We start from the raw sequence: 20,808 nt of genomic DNA on the forward strand, positions 1-20,808 counted from the left end.
GTTGAAATTACCTGAAAAGTTTTATAAAACACAATGCCTGGGTCTAACCTACAAAGATTTTAATTTAATTGGTAGAAGGCAAGGCCTGCACATGAAGATTTTCTTTCTTTTTTTTTCGGTTTTTAATTAAGAGTTCTCTTTATTTCATTCTCATTCCTGAAAAATAGATTTTATGTTTGTGTATTTTCCTTTAGCACCATGATGGCATTATTCCACAAATGGCATTGTTGCTATTGAAACACTGGTTGCTAGTCTAACTGCTGTTCTTTATAGGTTATCTTGTTTTTCTCACTGGCTGCTTTTAATATATTTTTATCAAAGCATATAGTTGATTTACAGTGTAGTGTTAGTTTCTGCTATACCGCAAACTGATTCAGTTATATATACATTCTTTTTTATATTCTTTTCCATTATGGTTTATCCTTGGATACTGAGTATATTTCTCTGTGCTATATAGTAGGACCTTATTATTTATCCATTCTATATACAATAATTTTCATCTACTAACCCCAAACTTCCAAGCCTTCCCTCTCCAACCCCTCCTTGGCAATCACAAGTCTTTTCTCTGTGTCTGTGAGTCTGGTTTTGTTTCATAGATAGGTTCATTTGTGCCATATTTTAGATTCTACATATAAGTGATACCATACAGTATTTGTTTTTTCATGGAGATTTTCTTAAAGTTCTTTAGGTGATTTCAAAGTGCAGCCAAGAGTGAGAGCCACCATATTAGGTGAAAGGCTGATGGGAAATTTTATAAAGGAGGCGGTAGAGGAGTATTGACGTGAATCACGCTGACAACTCCTGAACCCAGTGATCAATCTTAATGATAAAGGACAACCAGACGCAGCATCTGTGGATGCCTGGGACATCATCCAAGCTGAATCTGATGAAGCCTCTAGTATGGAGGGACAGGAATAAGCTATATACACCATTAGATTTTACAGGCCTGTTCTCTCCCAACACATCATCATTTTACAGAGGATATTCTACTCTTTCTTCCATTTCTTTTCTCTGCTTTTCCTAGTTTCCCCTCATTTTTCCTATATCAGCCTACCACAGAAACAACACAAGGGAAGAAGCAAGATGCTAGTAAGGGGTCATGAATTGAGCTTTGACAGTAACAATAATTTAAGTGTTGGAACCTGGAAAAGTACCAGTTCATTTCAGCTCCTTCTTCTGATTTTCTCTGAAGAGCAGGCTTTCTAACAAGGTCAGAATACATGTCAAATTTCTCAGTTTTCACAGAAGAACTGCCAATCTTGTCACTTACATTTCTGGTATTCTTTTTTCATTCAACAACAGAGAAAACTCAAGCTTTGAGATCCCCTAACAGAATAGAAAACTAATCTATTTCTATCAATAACTCATATCCCTTTACATGCACACACACTTTCTGGAAAATTATGCAAGCTACTAGTAGCAGTTGTTTCTGAGAGAGTTAGGAGGAAGATGTACCTTTCACTCTTCTAAACCCCAGTACTATTTACATTATGGTCTGGATAATCCTTTGTCGTGGGGGCTGTCCTGGGCATTGTAGGCTATTTAGCAGCATCCTTTACTTCTACCTACTAGATGCCAGTAGTACCCCCTCTTTGTGAGAACAAAAATGTCCTCCCACTTTGCCAAATGTCTGTTGAGGTAACAAAATGGTCCTAATGGAACCATAATCCTATGCTTTTTGCATTTTCTTTTTTTTTTTTTTTACTATATGAGGCATTAATTACTCAAAAAATTTAAAGATTCAAAAAAGAGAGAAAAGCATAGCTGAAAGAAACAATGGTCTGAGAAAATGGTCTAAGACAAAGGTGATAAACTAGCAGTCACCAGGCTAAATCTAGCCCTGGCTAGCCCTCTTAAAGTTTTTAAGAAAAAAATTGAATGAGTTATCAAGATTTTAAAATGGGTGATTTCTGGACTGCCCTGGTGGTCCAGGGTTAAGAGTCTGGTTAAGAGTCTTCCCTGGTGGTCCAGGGTTAAGAGTCTGGTTAAGAGTCTGCCTTGCAGTGCAGGGGACACAAGTTCAATGCCTGGTCAGGGAACTGAGATCCCACATGCCACTGAGTAACTAAGCCAGTACACCATAATGAAAGATCCCACAAGATGCAAGGAAGATGCCATATGCTGCAACTAAGACCTGACAAAGCCAAATAAATAATTTTTTTTTTAAATGGGTGATTTCTACCTTTCTTGTTTCTTTTGAAGAAGCAGATAATCTGGTCATCCTAAGATCACATTATCAAATGGTACAATACAGATGAGCTGCCTCTTTAGGCCAGAAAAGAAGTCTTATGTTGTTCCAGCCCTGCCTTAGTCTGTTAACCGGATTGCCCTTCAAAGCCATTTGAGTTTGAGATTCCTGCTCAATAGGGACAAGCTATTGTTATCCATCTATTAATATTCCTCACACAACATTCTACCCTTACCTGCCATTGGGTCTGCACCTGGAGACAACACGAATATTAATGGTGCACAGCAATTGGAATCATTGTAGGACCCCTGGAGATCAAATGTAGGGGCTTCAATGTATACATTTCCCATGTGTTCAGCAATGAACTCCCGAATGGCTGGAATCATTTTGTCAGGCCGCAAACATCGGAGGATCACCATCCTCTCCAAGCCTTCAAGAAACTTCCAAGATCCAGGGAATGTTTCCTCATGGGGCCAGGCTGAGTCATAGATGAACTTCCATTCATTACCATTTTGTTCCAAATGTTCCATAAGGCCATTCAGGTTTGGCAATGCAGATGCACGGACCACTTCTGCCCATGCCTTCTCAGACAGCCACTCAGAAACTGGGTTGGGGAAAGGGTTGTCCAGGGCAATGCCTCCAGTTAGAAGAAAGTACCAAATTTCCTCATTAATTTGCTTTTTCTCTTTCATGATTCCTATTGTCAAGAGGAGGGAGAAAAGCAGCTTGTCCTTCTCAAACAGAGAGCGGCAGACGTTGTTGTAGATACTGAGGGTGAAATGATCAATGATGTACTCAATTCGTAGCTCTAGTTCCTCGCTCTTCTTGCTATGGGCCAGAGACTGCATGTAGAGGTTTATGAACCATGTCAGGGAGTACTGGTACATGGGTTCAATGTGGGCCAGGTCAGAGATACAAAAGAAGATGGTGGCAGAATGAACAGCCACTGGCTTGTAGCCCATACGGGTCTCATCGATCTGTGTTTCTGTCACTGAAGCAATTTCCTGTTTCTCAGAGATTTCTTCAGACAGCACTTTGGAAGAAGACAAAATTTTGATAGCAGTCTCATCCTCAAGTATATTGCCCTCAGAAAGGGAAAGGACCTCCAATATCTTATCTTCAATTTCCTTTAAATGTTTCTTGTTCTTGGCACTTTCCACAATCAACTTGTTCTTTTTCTCTTCAAGTTCTGGCTTCTCCTTGGCAGCCACGATGCCAAGGAGTTGATCTTGGAGGCCCAAGGGAGTGATCATAAAGTTGAGGAGACAGACTTTCACGGCCACCTCAGGGAGGTAATGTGGGTTCCTCAAACGGGTTGTGATATATAACTTAAAATCTCTGGAGTATTCGATGATGTTTTCACCAAGTCTCATGTACTCAACCCCTTGCTGTTTGAATGTGGACTTGAGCAAGATGGGTTCAATAAAGGCATCCAACTCTTCCCCAACATTTTCTAGTAAGACTGGGGCACCAAACTGCAGAGCGTGTTCTAGCGTCCTCACATAGTTGGTATCCGAGAACTTGATGACTGACAGCTTATTTGCTTTCTCCATATTCTTGATCCACTTATTGGCCTGCCCCTGAGGGTCAATCATTAAAGCCCAGCGTCTGGAATTGGATACAATGATGCCATTGTCAATGGAGAAGGAGTCAATGGGAAGCCCAGCAATCTGCCAGGCACGAATTTTTACAGGATCTCCTAGTGTGTTACTAAGACTGAAGTCAGTGGAGCCAGGGATGACCTTGTCCTTACACTGGGCCAGCCACTGCTTCTGGCACTCAGCCCGATAATCCACAGTAAAGGCCCCCAGGTAAGCCACGGTCCCAGAGGACAACAACACATCCCCCGTCAGATTAGTGTAACGGATACCCAGCTGCCGAGCGGCTTCTGTCCATCTGTCTTTCTCTCCTCCAAGACCACTAATCAGTTTTTCTGCCCTGATCAGCTTTTGGGAACAGATTTCAATGTTTCCCTCCAATGTCTTTTTCTTGATATTCATCTCCTCAAAGTCGTCGTTCAGGGCCTGGAGGCGGTCTTCCACCAGCTTCAGCTCCGCTCGCTTCTGGTTCAATTTCTGCATCTGTGTGTCCAGCTTCCCCTCAGCCTCCTTCAGCCGCTCCCGTTTGGGAGCCACCACTTTGGCCACACGGTCATACACCTCCATGGCCCTCACCCACTTGCACAGACCCTCACATGCAGATGATACATTTTTAATTACAGCAGGCTGGAAATCTGGGTGATCGATAAACCTTTCCCGGATTCGCTTCATGATAACTGGGGGAATGTTGTCCTTGTCATATGTCTTGAGACTTTCCAAGAATTTCAGATCTCCGAGAATCTTTCTCGATACCCCCCAGTAATCTTCTATCATTTTACCTGTTTGAGGAAAGAAGTAGAGATAAAACTATTTTTTTTTAATGTTTATTGGAGGATAATTACTTTACAGTGTTGTGTTGGCTACTGCCATACAACAACATGAATCAATCAGAAGTACATATCCCCTCCTTCTTGAGCCTCCCTCCAAGCACCCCCATCCTACCCCTCTGGGTTGTCACAGAGCCCTGGGATGAGCTCCTTGTGTTATGTAGTAACTTTCTATTAGCTAAGAGATAAGACTACTATTAAGACATATTGGCAGCCCTGCAGCTGCTACTCATATTTAGCAAAAAAAAAAAAAAAACAAAAAAACAAAAAACCCAAGATCTTACAGAGGAATTTTAGGGCAGAGAATATACATGTCATTACATATTTATTCAAGTTCATAGAATGTATAACACCAAGAGTGAACCCTAATGTAATCTACGGACTTTGGATGATAAGATGTGTCCATGTAGGTTCATCAACTATAACAAATATACCATTCTGGTGGGAGATATTAATAATAAGGGAGGCTACACATATGTCTGTGACAAAGGTCTGTATAGTCAAAGTTATGATTTTTACAATTGCCATGTATGGATGTGAGAGCTGGACCATAAAGAAGGCTAAGTGCCAAAGAATTGATGCTTTCAAACCATGGTGTTGAAGAAGACTCTTGACACTCCTTTGGATGGCAAGGAGCTTAAACTAATCAATCCTAAAGGAAATCAACCCTGAATATGAAAGACTGATGCTGAAGTTGAAGCTTCAATACTTTGGTCACCTGATGTGAAGAGCCTACTCATTTGAACAGACCCCAGTGCTGGGAAAGATTGAAGGGAGGAGGAGAAGGGGATGACAGAGGACAAGATGGTTGGATGGCATCACCAGCTCAATGAAGCTGAGTTTGAGCAAGTTCTGGGAGATGGTGATGGACAGGGAAGCCTGGTAAGCGAAGTCCATGGGGTCTTAAAGAGTTGGACATGGTTGAGTGACTGAACAACATGCATGTGTAGGAGCAGGGGGTATATGAGAAATTTCTGTATCTTCAACTCAATTTTTCCATGAACTTAAAACCACTCTGAAAAAATAAAAGATCTCAAATCCCAAACTGCTTGCCATCTTTGCCTCATCTTTGTCTTGCTCCCTGGTCTTTAATTACAAGAAGCTTCCTTCAAATTCCTGATGATCCCAAGTGCTTCCCTAACATAAGCTCTTCACCTAGGTTGTAAATGGCATCTAGCTGGCTACTGAACAAACTTCAGGCTTACTTTAAAAGACACCTCTCTATGGAATGGGTGAATTTAACTCAGAGGACCATTATATCTACTACTGTGGGCAAGAATCCCTTAGAAGAAATGGAGTAGCCATCATAGTCAACAAAAGAGTCTGAAATGCAGTACTTGGATGAAATCTCAAAAACGACAGAATGATCTCTGTTCATTTCCAAGGCGAACCATTCAATATAACTGTAATCCAAGTTTATGCCCCAACCAGTAACACTGAAGAAACTGAAGTTGAACGTTTCTATGAAGACCTACAAGACCTTTTAGAACTAGCACCCAAAAAAGATGTCCTTTTCATTATAGGGGACTGGAATGCAAAAGTAGGAGGTCAAGAAACACCTGGAGTAATAGGCAAATTTGGCCTTGGAGTACAGAATGAAGCAGGGCAAAGGCTAATAGAATTTGCCAAGAGAATGCACTGGTCATAGCAAACACCCTCTTCCAACAACACAAGAGACGACTCTACACATGGACAACACCAGATGGTCAACACCAAAATCAGATTGATTATATTCTTTGTAGCCAAAGATGGAGAAGCTGTATACAGTCAGCAAAAACAAGAAAACAAGACTGGGAGCTGACTGTGACTCAGATCATGAACTCCTTATTGCCAAATTCAGACTGAAATTGAAGAAAGTGGGGAAAACCACTAGACCATTCAGGTATGACCTAAATCAAATCCCTTATGATTATACAGTGGAAGTGAGAAATAGATTTAAGGGACTAGATCTGATAGAGTGACTGATGAACTATGGACGGAGGTTTATGACACTGTACAGGAGACAGGGATCAAGATGATCCCCAAGGAAAAGAAATAAAAAAAGCAAAATGGCTGTCTGAGGAGGCCTTACAAATAAAAGAAGAGAAGTGAAAAGCAAAGGAGAAAAGGAAAGATATACCCATTTGAATGCAGAGTTCCAAAGAATAGCAAGGAGAGATAAGAAAGCCTTCCTCAGTGGTCAGTGCAAAGAAATAGAGGAAAGCAATAGAATGGGAAAGACTAGAGATCTCTTGAAGAAAATCAGAGATACCAAGGGAACATTTCATGCAAAGATGGGCTCAATAAAGGACAGAAATGGTATGAACCTAACAGAAGCAGACGATATTAAGAAAAGATGGCAAGAATACACAGAAGAACTGTACAAAAAAGATCTTCACCCCCCAGATAATCACAATGATGTGATCACTCACCTAGAGCCAGACATCCTGGAATGTGAAGTCAAGTGGGCCTTAGGAAGCATCACTACAAACAAAGCTAGTGGAGGTGATGGAATTCCATTTGAGCTATTTAAAATCCTAAAAGACGATGCTGTGAAAGTGCTGCACTCAATATGTCAGCAAATTTGGAAAACTCAGCAGTGGCCGCAAATTCCTGATGGAAAAGGTCTGGACTGGAAAAGGTCAGTTTTCATTCCAATCCCAAAGAAAGGCAATGCCAAAGAATGCTCAACCTACCACACAATTGCACTCATCTCACACACTAGTAAAGTAATGCTCAAAATTCTCCAAGCCAGGCTTCAGCAATATGTGAACTGTGAACTTCCAGATGTTCAAGCTGGATTTACAAAAGGCAGAGGAACCAGAGATGAAGTTGCCCACATCTGCTGGATCATTGAAAAAGCAAGAGAGTTCCAGAAAAACATCTATTTCTCTTTATTGACTATGCCAACACCTTGGACTGTGTGGATCACAATAAACTGTGGAAAATTCTGAAAGAGATGGGAATACCAGACCATCTGACCTGCCTCTTGAGAAACCTGTATGCAGATCAGGAAGCAAGTTAGAACTGGACATGGAAAAACATACTGGTTCCAAACAGGAAAAGGAGTACGTCAAAGCTGTATATTGTCACCCTGCTTATTTAACTTATACGCAGAGTACATCATGAGAAACGCTGGATGAAGCCCTAGCTGGAATCAAGATTTCTGGGAGAAATATCAATAACCTCAGATATGCAGATGACACCACCCTCAGGACAGAAAGCAAAGAAGAACTAAAGAGCCTCTTGAAAGTGAAAGAAGAGAGTGAAAAAGTTGGCTTAAAGCTCAACATTCAGAAAACTAAGATCATGGCATCCATGACTCATTTGAAAAGACTGTGATGCTGGGAAAGATTGAGGGCAGGAAGAGAAGTGGTTGACAGAGGATGAGATGGTTGGGTGGCATCACTGACTCAATGGGCATGAGTTTGGGTAAATTCTGGGAGTTGGTGATGGACGGGGAGGCCTGGTGTGCTGTGGTTCATGGGGTCACAAAGAGTCGGACACGACTGAGTGACTGAATTGAACTGAACTATGGAGAATTTTCTTTCACCTCAGAGGCTAGAATATCCATAAATGCTTTATATATTGCCAGAAATGGCAATTTGTGACTTTTTTTTTTTTTTTTTTTGGTTTAGTTTTAGCTGTGTTCTTCTCCCTCAAAGCTATAACCTTCTGGGGGAGGGCACAAGATTGCAGAGTAGTATGATACTGAGCTTACTTCCCCCCATGAACATATGAAAAATACATCTACATGTGGAACAAATTTCTTTGAAAACCACCTGGAGACTGGCAGGAAGACTCTTTGACAATCAAGTCTGTAAACAAAGATCCACATGGATCTTTGTGTAGGAAGGATCATGTGTAGGAAGGGAGGAGAAGCAATCAGGTTGGGACATGTGCCCCTAGGAGGTGATACAGAGGTATCATAATTGTAATGGCAAAAACTTAAAGATAGAGAGAATTCTAAAAGCAGCAAAAGAAAGACCGAGTCACATACAAGGGAACTCCATAAGGGTATCAGGTGATTTTTCTGCTGCAATTTTGCAAGCCAGAAGGCAGTGAAATTACATATTTAAAGTCCTGAAAGGAAAAACCCTACAACCTAGGATATTCTACTAGCAATACTATCATTCATAATTGAAGGAGAGATAAAAACTTCTCAGACAAGCAAAACCTAAGATTTCATCAATACTAGCCAAATCTAAAAGAAGTGTTAAAGAGTCTTCTCTAAGTGGAAAGAAAAGGCTATAACAAGAAGTAAGAATTTATAAGAAAGGGAAAATCCCACTAGTAAAGGCAGGAGGAGAAGGGGACGACAGAGGATGAGATGCCTGGATGGCATCACTGACCCGATGGGCATGAGTTTGAGTAAACTCCGGGAGTTGGTGATGGACAGGGAGGCCTGGTGTGATGCGATTCATGGGATCACAGAGTCGGACATGACTGAGTGACTGAACTGAACTGAACTGAACTGAAAGGCAAATATATAGTAAAGCCTGTGGATCAATCACTTAAATAAGCTAGTATGAGGATTAAAAGACAAAAATTGTTTAATCAACTATAACTACCACAAACAGTTAAGGGATAAACATGAAGATGTACAATATGACATCAAAAGTACAAAACATGGAGGAGGGGAGTGAAAATATAAATATTTTAGAATGTATTTGAATTTACATGACTATCAGATTTAAACAAGTAGATTTAAACAGATTTAAACAGATTTAAACAACAGATTTAAACAGACTTTATAGGTCAACACATACTACCCCCACGGTAACCACAAATCAAAAATCTATGATAGATACAACAATAAATAGAAAGGAACAGGGTATAAGGATAAAAGAAAACCATCAAACCATAAAGGAAGAGGCTAAAAGAAGAACATAACTGAGAAAAACTACAAGCACAACCAGAAAAGAAGTAACAAAATGTCAATAAGTTTATACTTATCAATTATCATTTTAAATGTCAATGGATTAAATTCTCCAATAAAACGACATAGAATGACTGATTGGATTAAAAAAAAAAACAAAAACAAAAACAACCCAAGACTGCTCCTAATAAGAGATTCTTCATAGAGTTAAAGACACACAGACTGAAAATGAGAGAACGATAAAGGTATTTCAGAAAATGAAAATGAAAAGAAAGTGGGGGTAGCAACACTCATATCAGATAAAATAGACTTTAAAACAAAGTCTATAGCAAAAGAAAAACAAGACCATTGTATAATGATAAAGGGATCCATACAAGAAGAAAATATAACATCTGTTAACATATATGCACTTAATATAGGATCATACAAATATATAAAGCAAATATTAACAGACATAGGGGAGAAATTGACATTAATACACTAATAGGAGGGGACTTTAGAAACAGTTTACTTACATAATTAGATCATCCAGAGAGAAAATCAATAAAGAAACAGAGGTCTTAAATGACACATTAGACCAATTGGACTTAATAATATCTAGAAGAAATTCCAACCCAAACCAGAAGAATACACATTCCTTTCAAGTGCTCATGGAATGTTCTCCAGGATAGATCACACGCTAGGCAACAAAACAAGTCTTGACAAATTTAAGAAGCTAGAAATTATATCAAACTTTTTTTTTTCCTGATCACAACAATATGAAACTAGAAAAATGATTACAGGAGAAAAATGGTAAAAGCATGAAAACATACTACTAAAAGTGGATCAGTGAAGAAATCAAAGAAGAAATCAGAAAATACTTTGAGACAAGTGAAAAGAAAAATACAACTTTCCAAAATCTATGGGACAAAACAAAAGCAGCCCAAGAGGGAAGTTTATAGTGATATAGGCATACCTCAAGAAACAAGAAAAATCTCAGATAAACAACCTAACCTGCCAACTAAAGGAATCAGAAAAAGAACAAAGCCCAAAGTTAGCAGAGGGAAGGAAACAATAAAGATCAAAGAAAGAGAAATAAAATAAAGATAGAAATAGAAAAGATCAATGAAACAAAGTCCTAGCCACAGCAATTAGGCAAGGAAAAGAAACAAAAGGCATCCAAATTAGCAGGGGAAAAGGAAAACTGTCACTATTTCCAGATGACACATATTATATATAGAAAACCCTAAAGTCTCCATGAAAAATTATTGGAACTGAAAAATAAATTCAGTAATGTTGCAGGATATGAGGTTAATATACAGAAATCTGTTGTTTTTCTATACATTAATAGTGAAAGAGAAAGCAAGAAATCAATCTCCTTAAAATCTTCAAAAAGAATAAAATACCTAGGAATAAACTTAACCGAGGAGGTGAAAGACCTATACCATGAAAACTATAAAACACTGTGTATTCAGCTGTTAAAAAGAATTCATTTGAATCAGTTCTAATGAGATGGATGAAACTGGAGCCCATTATACAGAGTGAAGTAAGCCAGAAAGATAAAGACCAATACAGCATACTAACACATATATATGGAATTTAGAAAGATGGTAACGATAACTGTATATGCAAAACAGAAAAAGAGACACAGCTGTACAGAACAGACTTTTGACTCTGTGGGAGAAGGTGAGGGTGGGATGTTTTGAGAGAACAGCATCAAAACATGTATATTATCTAAGGTGAAACAGATCATCAGCCCAGGTTGGATGTATGAGTCAAGTGCTCAGGCCTGGTGCACTGGGAAGACCCAGAAGGATCGGGTGGAGAGGAAGGTGGGAGGGGGGATCGGGATGGGGAACACATGTAAATCCATGGCTGATTCATGTCAATGTATGACAAAAACCACTACAATATTGTAAAGTAATTAGTCTCCAACTAATAAAAATAAATGGGAAAAAAAAAACACTGTGGAAGGAAATTGAAGATGGTACAAATAAATGTAAAGATATCCCATGCTCATGAATTGAAAAATTAATATTAAAATGTCCACATACCCAAAGCAATCTAATGTAAAAACCTTTCAAAATATTAAAAACAGAACTAGAAAAAATAATCTTAAAATGTACATAGAACAACAAAAGACCCTGAGTAGCCAAAACAATATCAAGAAAAAAAGAACAAAGCTGAAGTCATCTCAGTCCCTGACTTCAGACAACATTACAAAAATACAGTAATCAAAGCAGTATACGACTGATACAGCAAAACAGATGCAAAGATCAATGGGCCAAAATAGACAGCCCGGAAATAAACATACTCACTTATGGTCAATTAATCCATGATATAGGAAATAAAAAGGGCTTCCCTGGTGACTCAGATGGTAAAGAATCCACCTGCAATGTGGGAGACCTGGGTTGGGAAGATCCCCTGGAGGAGGACATGGCAACCCACTCCAGTATTCTTGCCTGGAGAATCCCCATGGACAGAGGAGCCTGGTGGACTACAGTCCATGGGGTCACCAAGAGTCAGACATGACTGAGCAACTAAGCACAGCATAGGAGATAAGAATAAACAACAGGGAAAAGATAGTCTCTTCAATAAATGGTGCTGGGAAAACTGGACAGCTCCATGTAAAAGAATGAAATCAGAACACTTCCTAACACCATACACAAAGATAAACTCAAAATGGATTTAAAACTAAATATAAGACTAGAAACCATAAAACTCCTAGAAGAAAATATAGGCAGAACGCTCTTTGATATAAATCAAAGCAATATTTTTTGTATTCTTCTCCCAAGGCAAAGGAAACAAAAGCAAAACAAAACTAAACAAATGGGACCTAATTAAGTTTAAAAGCTTTTGCACAGAAAAGGAAATGATGAACGAAACAAAAAGACAACCTACTGAAATGGGAGAAATTATTTGCAAATTGTATGACCAGTAAGAGGCTAATACCCATCTATGAACAGCTCATACAACTCCACATTTAAAACAACAATCCAATCAAAAAATGGGCAGAAGACTTGAATAGACATTTTTCCCGAGTAGACATACAGATAGCTAACACACACTGAAAAGATGCCTAACATCACTAATTATTAGAGAAATGCAAATTGAAACCACAATGAGGTATCATGTCACACCTGTCAGAATGGTTATCATCAAAAAGACCACAAATAACAAATATTGGAGAGGATGTGGAGAAAAGGGAACTCTCAAATACTGTTAGTGGGAATGTAAATTGGTGCAGGTACTATGGAAAACAGTATGGAGGCTCCTCAAAAATCTAAAAATCAATCCAGCAATTCCACTCCTGGATACATATCTGGAAAAAAGCAAAAACAGTAATTCAAAAAGATATATGCACCTCAATGTTCATGGACCATTACTTACTATACTTGATCTTAGCCAAAAGGCCGAGAAGCGATGGACCATTATTTACAATAGCCAAGATATGGGAACAACCCAAGTGCCCATCAAGAGATAATGGGATTAAGAAGATATTGAACACAAAGTAATATTACTGAGCTATAAGAAAGAATGAAATACTGCCATGTAGCAACATGCATGGACTTGGAGGACATTGCTTAGTGAAATAAATCTGGAAGAAAAAGACAAGTACTATATGTTATCACTTATATGTGGAATCTAAAAAATAAAACAAATGAATGAATACAACAAAACAGAAACAGATTCACAGATATAGAGAACAAAGTTAGTGGTTACCAGTGGGGAGATGGAAGGGAGAGTAGCAATATAAAGGCAGGGGATTATGCAGTACAAACTGCTATGATTAAAGTAAGTAAGCTAAAGAATATATTGTACAACATAGGGAATATAGTCAGTATTTTATAATAACTTTATATAATCTCTATAGATAGATTATATCTATAATCTAGATAACCTATAACAATCTATAGCCTAATCTATAATCTATAATAATTTTGAGTCGCTAGTTGTACATTTAAAACTAATATAGTAAATCAATTATATATTTTAAAAATTGTTTGCTCCTTCTGTGTTTATTACAATCTGGCACAGTGCTTGATTATCAGTTTTTAACATGAATTTAATGAATGTTGCCCTTTTCCCCAGTCATACATGAAGAGGGCAACCGGATCCATAAGCATGTATTAATACTTTGAAAATTCTTTTCCAAATATGGGAGGTGGGTCTGATAGAGCATGTTTTGTCAGCCCTGGGGTGAATCAGTCCTTCCAGTGAGTGAGTGAGTGACTGAGTGTCTCCAGAGAAAGAGTGAGGGTGGGGTAAGCAACTTGCAGACTTGCAACCAGACAGAGGGCTGTCCTCAGCCTGCCCCGAAATGAAACAGGGCCTTTGTTCACCTTAGCACCTCTCATGATGACTAATAAATGAGTGAGCCCTGATCCCATCCCAGGAAGTGCTCCTTGTGTCAATGTGTTAGAAATAAGTCACTCTTTTTGATGATAAACCCTTGCCAAGCTCCACTCATCAAAAAATATCTGCTCAATGTTATGTGGCAGTCTGGATGGGAGGGGAGCTTGGGGTACAAAGGATACCTGTATATGTATGGCTTAGTCACTTCACTGTTCACCTCAAACTATCACAATATTGATCAGCTAAACCCCACTACAAAATAAAAAGTAAAAAAAAGAAGAGTTGTACTTGAGATATTGTATTAGATACAACAGGTCAAATATATCCTATTTCTAAAGCAAGCTTAGACACCAAACAAATGTTTCCAATGAAAGCTTTTGTTTCTATCCTAGGAAATGATCTGCTTTGTTTAAATTTAAGGTATTGAAAGCTAATTTGGGCTTCCCTAGTGGCCCAGACAGTAAAGAATCTGCCTGCAATGCCGGAGACCTAGGTTGGGAAGATCCCCTGGAGGAGGATATGGCAACCCACTCCAGTATTCTTGTCTGGAAAATCCCCATGGACAAAGGAGCCTGGTGGGCTACAGTCAGGGGTCTCAAAGAGTCAGACACAACTGAGCGACTAAGTACAAAATTCATTTGTGCTTTTGCTCCATTCCAATATACTGGCTAAATTCTGTGAGTTATTTTGTGACTAATACACAAAATTCACTTCAATTTTAAAATAAGACAAGTGGATGATGCATCCTGTGGCCAACATCAATGATCGAAGAAGAGAACTGGTTTTTGAGACCTGACCCTGCTTTGCATATTTCAGTAGTTCTCAATCTTGGTTGTACCTTAGAGTCACCTGGGAGCTTTAAGAAAAATACTAATGCTCAGGCCACACCCTAAGCTAAAGGAATAAGAATCTCTAGGAGTGGGGCTAGGAGCTTTAGCATTCTTTAAGTTCCCAGGTATACCAGGGTACAGTCAGAGTGGAAAAGCACTGGCTAGCTCATCTTTACTCAGACTAACTTATTACGCCTCAGGTGCTTCCCTAGAGGAGTCTCCTGTAGCATCCTCTCCCTATTTGTCCATTTCTGATCATCTCTGCATTTCTTCATGTGGTTTGTGTCCTGAAACCAGCCAAGGAAGAGGGAATGCTATTCACTGGGAAGCAGAAGCCAGAGTCTCCCAAAGGAGGGATCAGGCATTTCTAACATTTCAGAGGCAATGGAGGAATAGCGGGACTGTTTGAAGGATACAAGGATTCAAAAGGCAAGAAATATCACGGGAGATGGTTTTTAAAGTCCTTGTTCAGTTTTAAGACACTGATTTTAGTGCAAGCTTCTACATCTAATTTAAATTTTAAGAATGAATTTTCACTTATTCATGCTTCTAGGCTCTATTATATCAACTTTCCTCTCTCTCTCCTATCCTTTTCTCCCATCTTCTGAGTTTCTGTATCCTGGTCTTCCTCAGGCCTGTCAGTTTCACTCTCTGCCTCCTTTATCCCTGTCTTTCTTCCTCTAATCCTTCACCAGCAGCTCATGCTCCACCTCACCTCCTACCACCATTCTCTGTGTGTGTTTTTGTTTCCCTGTCTCTATTTCTCTTCTTTCTGGTCTATTTTCTTCCCACTCACTCTCTATTTTTATATGTCTCTGTATCTCTTGGAGGAGGGGGGTCTCCATTGTTCACTTTCAGCTTTTCTGGGTCTTAGCTTATTTCTACTTTTCTCTCTTGCCAATATCTTTCTCTGTCATCGGTACCTGACACTGTAAGAGTCTCTCACTCCCCCATGCACCCCTCCCTGTGTTTGTCTTTCTTCCTCCAGATTTCTTTTCACCCCGACCTCTCTCTGTCTCTGTTTATGATCTCTTCATGCCCATGTGCGTATATCTAGGTGTCCAGGTTTCTCTATTTCTCTCTCAGTCTCACTATCTTTCTCTCCATTTCTCTGTCTCTGTCTCCTTTTTCCTCTGGTTATCTCTTTCAGTGTCTCTCTCTTTTTCTCACTTTCTCCTTTATCTTTCTCTCTCTAGCTCTTTTGTTTCTCTCCCTCTCTCTTACCCACATACTACTGTGTGTGCTTGCTCCCTATCAGTCCTCTTGTCTGCATGACCTTCATTTTTGTAACAATTTGTAGGCAGGGGCCTGGACTGAGTTTGGCTTCACCTAAAGATGCCTGTGTTTTCCTTACTGACTGAGAGGAGAGAGGATGGTGAAGAAACACAAGTGACAACACAGAAATCCTGGGGCCCATCTTATTTCCCCTAAGACACCACGGTACGGCCTGCAGGCCTGGGGCGGGATGAGTGGGGATGCTGGCACCCTTCCTGTCAGGAGAGAGCAGTCTCTGTACGCCTCTGGTTTGGGAAGGGTGCTGGAAGGGGTTACCGCTGCCACTGGGGTCCGGCTTCCTCTCTGGTCTCAGCCCTTTCATCACACAGATGCTCTCCATGACCAGCTTGACAGGACCAGGTGGGTTCTGCATCGACTTCACCAGTGAGATATCTGCTGGGTTCAGAGTGTCCAACGCAGCAAGTGCAGCCTCGAGTGCCGGCATCGCCTCTGCCAGGTCCCCTTCACATTCGTTCTGTAGAAGCACGGGGATAGAAGGGTGAGGGCCTGGCGCCCGGTATACTGAGGGTGAAGCAAGTTCTGCTCCCGGAAGAAGCAGCAGAAGTGGGAAGAGGTGCTTCCTGCCCCAGTGTCCTTCCAGGACAGTGTCTTCTCTTGGAGGTTTGCATGCAAGGATGGCTCCAAAAGGCCACAGGGAAGCATGAATGCATTTGGGAGCTGTGGTTTGGATGCCTTGGACATTTGAGAATTTACCTGGCCTATAATCTTTTACAAAATCAAGCTTTTGGTTTTTAATTAATTCCCAAGGGGTATATGCCATGAGTGACTTCATACCAACTGATCAACGATGGGTTGAGAGATTAAGTAAAAAATGAAGCCTATTTGTGAGTGACAGATGGGAAGGGGGTTACGGCAAGCTTGGGGAAGAATAAGGCATGAGGGGTGGGAGAATGTCAGAGATAGGGTGAGAGTCTGGGATGCACTGTAGCTCAGAGATGGGATAGGGGTGAACCTGGGGACAGGGTGATGTTTAAGGCCAGAGTTTAAGGATGAGGAATGGGGATAAAGACTAGAGCTGGGTAGTGAGTCCTGGGAAAAAGAGAACAGAATATGTTTTGTTCATTATTTCTTTGTTTAAAAACAAAACTAATACAATGGAATATTATTCAACCATAAAAAGAAATGAAATAATGATTCATGCAACAACATGGATAAACATTGAGAACGTTAAGCTAAGTGAAACCAGCCAGATAGACACAAAGTGGCACCTGTTATATGATTCCATTTACATAAAATGTGCATAAAAGGAAAATCCATATAGGCAGAAAGTAGGTTAGTGGTTGACAGGGGCTGGGTAGAAGAAACGGCTAGTGATTACTAATGGATGTAGGTTTCTTTTTGGGTGATGAAGATGTTCTAAAATTACATAGTGATTATGACTGTATAACTTTGTGAATATACTAAAAAAAAACCCTGAGTTGCATGATTTTAAAAGGTGACTATTAGTGGTATGCGAATTATATCTCAATTTTTTTTTTAAAAGGAAATCTCAACATTATAAAATTCTGTATAGATTACAGCTGTCCCTCTCTAACTGTGGATTCGGAACCACAGATCCAGAAGGCAGGGGGCTTAAGCATCTGAGCATTTTGGTATCTGTGGGGCCAGAGGTGGGGATGGGGTGGGGAAGGCTGGACCCAATCTCCTGTAAATGCAACTGTATTTAGCAGTCCAATCCTTTCCCTTCAACAACAACAACAACAACAAAACAATGAGGTCTTGGGAGAAAAAAATGAGTTAACCAAGGCCACAAAACCAGTTAGACATTGAGCCAAGTTCCAACTTTGGGCCCCCGGCTCCCCACTCAGTGAATTTCCTGATAGTCTCCCAGCCCAGGGAGTGATAACACAGTCATGATTGAAGTGAAATTTCACGAGAATGTCAAAAGCAGCATGTGTCAAAATCTATGTCTTGCAGGTTTATGTTGATAAGCAAACAAAATAAAAGAGGTTCCACCTTCTTACATGTATCTGTGTATTGGAGCTTCAGCTTTAGCATTAGTTCTTCCAATGAAGATTCAGGGTTGATTTCCTTTAGGATTGATTGGTTTGCTCTTCGTGCTGTCCAAGGGACTTACAGGAGTTTTCTCCAGCACTACAATTTGAAGCATCAATTCTTTGGCACTCAGCCTTCTTTATGGCCCACTGTCACATTATGCCTCCCAATGTTGTGATGGCTCTGCTTCTTTCCTAAGGGGTAAGGCCTGGGTTCCAGCAAGGTTGTTCATCAAATGACTCAAAAGGCCTCTTTTGTTGTTCAGTCACTAAGCTGTGTTCAACTCTTTGCAACCACGTGAACTGCAGCATGCGAGGTTCCCCTGTCCTTCACTATGTTCTGGAGTTTGATCAAATTCATGCCCATTGAGTCAAGGATGCTATCTAACCATATCATCCTCTGCTGTCCCCTTGTCCTTTGGCATTCAATCTTTCCCAGCATGAGGATTTTTCCAGTGAGTCGGCTCTTCACATCAGATGGTCAAAGTATTGGAGCTTCAGCTTCAGCATCAGTCCTTCCAATGAATATTCAGGGTTGATTTCCTTTAGGATTGACTGGTTTGATCTCCCTGCAGTCCAAGGGGATCTCAAGAGTCTTCTTCAGCACCTCAGTTCAAAAGCATCTGTTCTTCGGTACTCAGCCTTCTTTATGGTCCAACTCTCACATCCATACATGACTACTGGAAAAGTCATAGCTTTGACTACATGGACCTTTGTTGGAAAAGTGATATCTCTGCTTTATAATATGCTATCTAGGTTTGCCATAGCTTTCCTTATAAGGAGCAAGCATCTTTTAATTTCATGGCTGCAGTCATTGTCTGCAGTGATTTTAAGACCCCCAAAATAAAATCTGTCACTGCTTTCGCTTTTCCCCCTTCTATTTGCCATGAAGTGATCGGACCAGATGCCATGATCTTAGTTTTTTGTTTTAATGTTGAGTTTAAAGCCAGCATTTTTTTTAAACTTTAAACTTTTTATTTTGTATTGATGTATAGCCAATTAGGCTTCCCTGGTGGCTCAGACAGGAAAGAATCTTCTTGCAATGTGGGAGACCCAGGTTCGATCCTTGGGTCAGGAAGGTTCCATGGAGAAGGGAATGGCAATCCACTCCAGTATCAAACCAGTTAATCCTAAAGGAAATCAACCCTCAATATGGTTGGAAGGACTGATGCTGAAGCTGAAGTGCCAATACTTTGGCCACCTTATGTGAAGAGCCAACTCACTGGAAAAGATCCTGATGCTGGGAAAGATTGAGGGCAGGAGGAGAAGTGGGTGACAGAGGATGAGATGGTTGGATGGCATCATTGACTCAATGGACATGAGTTTGAGCAAACTCCAGAAGATAGTGAAGAACAGTGAAGCCTGGCGTGCTGCAGTCCATGGGGTTGGAAAGAGTTGGACACAACTTAGTGACTGTAAAACAACAACAACACTGCATTAAAGTTAAATAAGCAAGGTGACAATATTTGGCCTTGACATACTCCTTTCCCAATTTTGAACCAGTCTGTTGTTCCATGTAAAGTTCTAACTGTTGGTTCTTGACCTGCATACAGGTTTCTCAGGAGACAGATAAGGTGGCCTGGTATTCCCATCTCTTTAAGAATTTTCCACAGTTTGTTGTGATCCACACAAAGGCTTTAGTGTAGTCAATGAAGCAGAAGCAGATGTTTTTCTGGAATTCCCTTGCTTTCTTTATGGTCCAATGGATGTTGGCAATTTGACCTCTGGTTCCTTTGCCTTTTCTAAACCCAGCTTGTATCTCTGGAAGTTCTCAGTTCACATACCGCTGCAACATAGCTTGAAGGATTTTGAGTATAAGCTTACTAGTATGTGAAATGAGCACAATTGTATGGTAGTTGGGACATTTTTTGGCATCCCCTTCTTTGGGATTGGAATGAAAACTGACCTTTTTCTGTTCTGTGGCCACTGTTGAACTTTCCAAATTTGCTGACATATTGACGGCCGCATTTTAACAGCATCATCTTTTAAGATTTGAAATAGCTCAGCTGGAATCCCATCACCTCCATTAGCTTTGCTTGTAGTAATGCTTCCTAAGGCCCACTTGACTTCACACTCCAGGATGTCCAGCTCTCAGTGAGTTTCCACACTATCATGGTTTTCCAGGTCACTAAGACTTTTTAAAAATAGTTCTTCTGTGTATTCTTGTCACTTCTCCTTTATCTCTTTTCTTTCTGTTGGCTCCTTACTGTTTCTGTCCTTTATCATGCCCATCTTTGCATGAAATATTCCCGTTATCTCCAATTTTCTTGACGAGATCTCTATTTTTTTCCATTCAATTGTTTTCCTCTATATCTTTGCATTGTTCATTTAAGAAGGTCTTCTTATCTTTCCTTGCTATTCTCTGAAACTCTGTATTCAGTTGTATATATCTTTCCCCTTCTCCCTTGCCTTTCACTTCTCTTCTTTCCTCAGCTATTTTTAAAGCATCTCAGACAACCACTTTGTTTTCTAGCATTTCTTTTTCTTTGGGATGGTTTTTGTCACTGCCTTCAGTACAATGTTATGCACTTCTGTCCATAGTTCTTCAGGCACTCTGTCTATCAGATCTAATTCCTTGAATCTATTTGTCACCTTCACTGTATAATCATAAGGGATTTTATTTAAGTCATACCTGAATACCCTCATAGTTTTCCCTACTTTCCTTAATTTAAGGCTGAATTTGCAATAAGGAGCTTGTGATCCAAGCCAAAGTCAGCTCCAGATCTTTTTTTTTTTTTTTTTTTGCTGACTGTATAGAGCTTTCCCATCTTCAACTGCAAAAAATATAATCAAGCTGATTTCAGTATTGACCATCTGGTGATGTCCATGTATAGAGTCGTCTCTTGTGTTGTTAGAAGAAGATGTTTGCTATGACCAGTGTG

At 40.0% G+C, this 20,808-nt stretch overlaps 1 protein-coding gene across 1 annotated transcript in view; it reads right to left on the reverse strand.

Moving 5' to 3' along the window:
- DNAH3 (dynein axonemal heavy chain 3) overlaps positions 1–20,808 on the reverse strand; it is a 241,660-nt gene that overhangs the window by 25,064 nt on the left and 195,788 nt on the right. The window contains exons 52-53 of the mRNA XM_065924469.1: positions 16,188–16,386; positions 2,424–4,565 (exon numbers count right to left, since the gene is read on the reverse strand). Coding sequence (XP_065780541.1) covers positions 2,424–4,565; positions 16,188–16,386 — 2,341 coding nt within the window. The remainder of the gene's footprint in view (positions 1–2,423; positions 4,566–16,187; positions 16,387–20,808) is intronic.

The sequence above is a fragment of the Muntiacus reevesi genome, chromosome 2 (genome assembly GCF_963930625.1).
Source record: "Muntiacus reevesi chromosome 2, mMunRee1.1, whole genome shotgun sequence".
NCBI classification, from domain to species: Eukaryota; Metazoa; Chordata; class Mammalia; order Artiodactyla; family Cervidae; genus Muntiacus; species Muntiacus reevesi.